At 35.9% G+C, this 6,476-nt stretch overlaps 1 protein-coding gene across 1 annotated transcript in view; it reads right to left on the bottom strand.

The window, feature by feature from the left end:
• Positions 1–277: 277 nt before the first annotated feature.
• The window catches only part of OPRK1 (opioid receptor kappa 1), a 21,278-nt gene continuing 15,079 nt past the window's right edge, over positions 278–6,476 (bottom strand). The window contains exons 4-5 of the mRNA XM_017830803.1: positions 6,236–6,476; positions 278–1,780 (exon numbers count right to left, since the gene is read on the bottom strand). The exon at positions 6,236–6,476 is cut by the window's right edge and continues 1 nt beyond it. Coding sequence (XP_017686292.1) covers positions 1,248–1,780; positions 6,236–6,476 — 774 coding nt within the window. The 3' untranslated portion in view covers positions 278–1,247. The remainder of the gene's footprint in view (positions 1,781–6,235) is intronic.

Below are 6,476 nucleotides of genomic sequence, written 5' to 3'. Positions count from 1 at the left end.
ACTTCAACAACAGCAGAAACAGGAAAAATAAAAGTTAGGCTCAATTTTACCATAAGCTTACCTTTAGCAAGCTAGTAACTTATGTAGCTGTGCCTTGACATCTCCATCATCACAGGAAAACAGAGACAAAAACTGAATTCATAGGACTGTATCAAAGAAAATGTGTCAGCATCAATAAAACAGGAAAATTTTAGTCAAATGCCATTAAAGCATTTAGTCATATTTAATTTCCTTTGTATCAATCCAGTTAGTTCATGTACTACTTCTCTAGTTTCTAATTCATCAAATGTTTATTTCATTCTGCTCACAAATTATCCAGGAAAACAAGTTACAGCACTATTTTTAAGTATGTCTGTTTGTCCCCTTTACTGAAAACGGAATGAGAGTGTTTCTTCTATGTAATGAATGTAGCATGGCTTTTCATCAGTTTTATAACAAGTGAAACATTTGAAGTTTTCTGGTCTCTTGTTTGAAACACACTCTGAAAGTGCATATTATATTATTCAGACTCAATAAAGAAACCATCACTTTGGAAAAGCACACATAGAAAATATTACACACAGATGATTAAACATGTGCTAACAATTCTCCTTAAATCCCAATATTTTTAAATGCCAAAATTCTTTACCGTACACAGACACAATAAAATCACTTTGGTGTGTGGGTAGATCATGCTTAAATTGGATTTCCACAGCACAGACAAAGGTTACAGACATTTAGCTGAGAACAATATTGATTATAGCTCTGGTATTGTTCAGCAGAAACCTAAACACTCTTCACTATAAAAGAGTATGACAAATCAAGTTGTCAGACTACATACTTTAGAATCAATAACTGTTGGGGCAGAAGTTTCTGGCATAACTCAATTTTATGACTAAATGTTGCTCAGTATAAAGTTACGCATTGTAAAGAGAAGAGCCAGAATTTTCTTATCTAGAATCAGCTGGTACACTATCTCTTCTCTCCATAGAAGTGTGTTTTAGTACTGGCTCAAGTACAGCAAACATGTTGCCAAAACCTGACCATCAGCCCATCAGCCAGGCCCTTTTCACTTGAGCTTATTTTCACGAGTTTCTTATTTGTCAATAATAAACTTTCTTTAGTTCAAACTAGCAGGATTTCTGAAATATTCCAGAAATGTATGTCTGGATGAGTTGAATTCAAACTGCAGTGGTAATCTGCGTCAGTCCTAGGTCATTGGACTCCTCTCTCTCTTGAGGACAGTAAGATGACATTTCCACGACTAGTCATACGGGTTTGTTTGTCCCACATGCTTCCCTCATATAAGCTGGGTCCTGCACAGTGTTTCTAACTCTGCTGGTGTTCTGCCTGTCCATCTTCATCTTAAGGGGGAAGCAGAAGTCCTTGAAACATCTCTTGAAGTTTTCATCCAAAAATGCGTAAAGGATTGGATTGAGGCTGCTGTTGGTGTAACCCAAAGCAATACAGAAGTAATAGCTGGATATAGCAGCAGTACTATGGGACACATCCCCTAGTGCTTCAACCAGTACGAAAATGTGAATAGGAGTCCAACAGATAATAAAAACTGCCACAACCACAAGAACCAACCTGGTGATGCGACGCAGGTTTCGATCTTTTTCTCGAGACCCCGAGAGGAGTCGTACGCTTTTAAGACGCAGAATCATCAGAGTATAGCAAACAATTATAATGAGAACTGGAATAACAAATGCAAAGACAAAGACACAGATTTTCATGAAGAGGTCCCACCACACGTAATCTTTGTCTGGAAATTGCAAGGAGCATTCTGTGCTAGCAGTATCTGGGATGAAGAAAGCAAGAAGAAAATTACATTATTATTAGATATTCTAAACAGTGTAATTGTCATAGCATAAGCTAGGAAGTTATTATCATGTAATGTGATATTAATAAATGCAGTTATCTTTAAATCACTCTAAGGAAAGCTTTCAGTTACCATTGAAACTGGTTTTATGCAGCCGTCTCTAGAAATTACTGAGAGAGTTTGGGGCTTTTTAAAATTCATAACATTGTATAAAATTTGTTTCCCATGGGAGGATCTAAAAAAGCAGATCACAAAAACAAAAATTTGTAAAGATGTTTTCATTTGAATCTCACTGAGATTTAAAGCCAGAATGAGTACCATGTTCAGTGGAGTAGAAATCTCACCATTATTATCAGACTACGTATGTTTTTTTCAGTAAGTGAAGACAGATTTTTGATATCATGAACGGTGGAAGCTGAAGGAGGTTTTGATTGTAAGAAGATTTTGCCAATATATGATAATTGTGTAATAATCTTTTCCCATGTGCCTTCTTCAGCGCAAATAGAATACATGTGTTTGCATTCAGAAAAACTTATTTCCTGGCAACAGCTTCTTTTCTGCCAAATAGGAGCAAATAAAATATGTGCACACATGAAGTCAAAAGGAAGCTACTCTTTTTACAGATCGTGCCATTGAAAATGCAATGTGTGCAGAGACTGCAAGATCTGGGCCACTGAGACGAGCCCACTCTCGTTCTGATTGTCCATGCCAGAATTCAAAGTCACAGGCTGTCACTTGATTTTGTGTTACAGAAATATTTCATCTGACAGGCCGCATCTAAGCAATGCAATATTTGAGGTTTCACTTGCTGACCTCATTGGAGCCTTCCAGCATATAAAACATAAGGGAAACCAAGCAATAAGATAAATGAAAAAGCAGGAGAAGGGGTAAATTTACAACTACTCTCAGTAGTTAAACTCTACTGAAGACAAGTCAAGGTAACACAGGGATTTTTCACTCTGAATTGTAGCTTAGATTTTACCCTCTAAAGCACTGCATTGTTTTTTAGATTTTTTTTATCATTTTCCCTATTGAATTTGTTATTCCTCTATAAATCATTACGTATTGACTTTTACTGAATAAAATCTAAGGGTGGAATGATTCAATATACTCTTGCACACCACTTTTTTTATATCTGTCTCAAGCAGATAGCAGGAATTTCACTAGCAGGACTAGTCAGAAAAAAACCCATCAAGCCATATTTCCCTGCTATAGAAATGTTTCACAAATCAAAACAATATTGCAGAGAATTTGTTTTGAAAAACAACTAGGGGAAGAAATTATCATTGTAGTGTCATACAGACATTTCCCTGATTACATATCAGAAAACTGTTACCGGGTGATATTAAGTACTAAAATATTCAAATAGAAATAGTTTACAGCTAAAAGCTAAATATTTTGAGGTTTTATTTTAAATAATATAACTAATGGTTGATTCTGAAAGATGAAAACTGAAAAGATATTTTTCAAGCTTGATACAGGATGCTAAGATGACAACACAAGTATGACTTAACAGGGTCTTGACACTGAGTCAATTTGTTTAAATCCTTTGTGATCTAGGTTTTCATAAGTGTAGTTGCTTTTACTTAATTTTATTCTAGAAATGTCAATAATCATCTTGAAAGAAGTTTTCACATTGATTATTACTGTTATTTGTAGCAGATCACAGCTTAGCTGCAGCAATAATATAAGGTTGCAGCTATATTATCTAGTAAAGCTGCATCCAGATGTGCAGGTCCTGATAAAAACAAGCGTGATCATGGGTGACTGCTCTGGGCACCACATCCAGCTACTCACTGAAACCCACTCCCAGGAGAAATGACCTCTTATAGATCTTCTGACATAATTTCATATATTTATCAAAATTATAAGGTCATGGGTTCCGTGTAATTCATAGCATTACATATATCAAGTGCAATACACATTCTTGTCATTATTGTCACAATATCGTGATAGTTTTCTGGAACATTGGAATAGAATAAAATCAAATTTATATTTTATTTTTACTGCCTGAAAAGTGCAAAACTACAGATAGTGTCACATAGTAAGAAGATTTCATACTGACTTTTTCAACTCTGAAAGCCCAATATTTCAAATACATTGATATATAAGGAAAAATACTGCATTCTAGATGGTATTTTAGTGTAAATATATGTTTTAATGTGTTTAGTAAGCTACCATTTAAGATTAATCTTAATCTTAACATAGGAAATATATGTATTGGATATATCATTGAGTGTGTCACTTTCAGGCATCCGTACTCCTCTGTACTGAAACAGAGCTTCATACCCTTACTGGAAATACTAAAAGTACCTCTAATTTTATATCTTTTTTTTTCCTTTTTTTTTTTTCTTTTTTTTTTGTATCTAAACAATTTGTCAGAAAGGACAAATTAAGGACAGGGAAAGAAAATTTACACATGTGTAAAATTTATTCTGCAGGAAAAATGTATCTGAAAGGATACAACTGGGAGCAATTCCGTACTGTGATACAAAATGGACTAACTGAGCACGGTGGGGGAACTTTAATCACTTTACATTTGATGTTCAGTTGTTGCTTAAATCTGAACCCAGAAGAGGCCCTGAAGCATATAAACACAACTGTTTTGGCCAACATAACATAGAATCCTAAGCTCCAGCTGTCAGACAAAGGGAGGATCCCTTCAACATTTGTCAGAGCAATTCATGAACACACCAGACAAGGTAATTGACACTGAATGCTCAAGAGAGACCTTAGATCAGACAAGCAGGGATGAACAGTAGTGGCTGACAAGCATTTGCCAATATTTCCAACCTCATTTAGCCCAGCTAAGCTCTGTATTACCAGTCTCTGTTTCATAAGTAAAAAAAAGGGCTGTCTGCCACGTGGCATGGAAAAGGCATTTAATCATTGCAGGCCTCAGAGCACACCTTGATCTAAATGTGATGTTGACAGTGAATGACAGGAACATTCTATTAGTTAGGTGTGCTCCAACAAAACACCTGTCTGAGTCAGTGTCCCATGGCCTTCGAGATCTCGTGTGCAGCAAGACGATCATTCTTCCCAAATATGTCTGGAAGTTAATGTTTCCTGAGCTAGACACTGTTTTATAGAGCCTGTCAAAACTTTACTAGGGAGAAGAATTACATTACTGCAGACGAGGACACTTGATCCCTCAAAGGACTGAAAGAAGAGTTTCCTGAGGACTCTCCTGTCACTTACATACCAGAAGACCAACAACAAGAACAAAATCTATATATCTTCAGCCAAATCTATCAGCCCTCGAGCAGCTGTTACCAAAATGCCTTTTTGCTTTGATCTATGTCAAACAGCTTAACATTATTGTCTCTGCCAGATAAAACAGTGTCCTAACACAAACTTTACCATTTGGCTTGATAGGAGCGAAACATTTCTAAATAGCAAATGTTGTTAATTTTGGAAATTATTAATAATTTTTCAAAAGATTGTTTACATCTCAAACAAGCCAAATAAATATGCATGCCTTGTGTTTTATCAAGCCATCCATTAACAGGATGATCCCAACCCAAGGACATCATTAGGAGTCTCTAGCCTTTCGCAAACACTGAGGTACTACTGCACTGTGGTCATGCCGGTGGGAATGAAGTATATGTGTGTGAAAATGCTTCTACCCTTTCCTTCTCAAGGAGGATTTCAAAATCAAATTAACCCCATAGCAAGTCAGCTTTGTAATGAGTCATTAGCTATAGAGGCTAAATCCACAGTCCTTCATGGATTATAAATTTCAAGCAAAGTCTACACACGGTCTGCATACATATCTCATTGACTCCATGTTCTTGTAGCTGCTTCCCTACCATGGTCTGAATTTCCAATTCCTCTACTGATCCTAATTCTCAGCTTTTCCACATCCCCAGGTATACTCCCATCCTTCCTTAAATAAGAATTTGAGATATTGTCATATATAATTCAGTTTGATTTTCTCTCTCCAGCTACTGACTTTTCCTTTCTTCACCATGCCTTCAAATTCTGTGAAATGGCTGGTGATAATAAGCTCCCAAAAATTCTTGTTTCTGCTCTTAAAAATTCATCAGAACTGCTCTCACACCTACAAAAAATACCTTAAGCCCACATTTCAGGTTTCAACTTAACTGATTTTAGATTTGTCAACTGTGAATAAATTCCTGATTATTTTCCCCTGCTGTCTAGTAGTAGTTCTTGATGGTCTCATTCTAGAACAGACATTTTGTTCTTTAGTTGGCCAGGGCATCTGAGCTTAAATTATTTATATGTCATAGTGTAAAGTTCCACAATATATTTCAAAATGTCAGGAAATTATATATACTTTTTGAAGAATGAATCAGCCAGGTTTAATTTAAGTATTTATTTATTATTTATTATTTATTAATTTAAGTATTTGAACCTATATTTTATGTCAGCTGAGAAAAAAAAGACTGAATTCCGAATGCTCACACTCACCTTCTCTGACTTTGGTACCTCCAAGAACTATTGCAGATATACCAACAGATGAGGACAAGAGCCAGATACAGATGTTGATTATCTTTGCTTTGAGAGGTGTACGGAAGTCCAGAGCCTTCACAGGGTGACACACGGCAATGTATCGATCAACACTCATCATGGTCAGCGTGAATATGCTGGTAAACATGTTATAATAGTCAATAGAGATTACTATTTTACACAGCACATCACCAAAGGGCCA

Source organism: Lepidothrix coronata, unplaced genomic scaffold, assembly GCF_001604755.1.
Source record: "Lepidothrix coronata isolate B3197 unplaced genomic scaffold, Lepidothrix_coronata-1.0 Scaffold6, whole genome shotgun sequence".
Taxonomy (NCBI): domain Eukaryota; kingdom Metazoa; phylum Chordata; class Aves; order Passeriformes; family Pipridae; genus Lepidothrix; species Lepidothrix coronata.
Note: the sequence above shows the minus strand (reverse complement) of the source record. Positions and strands in the feature narration are given on the sequence as shown.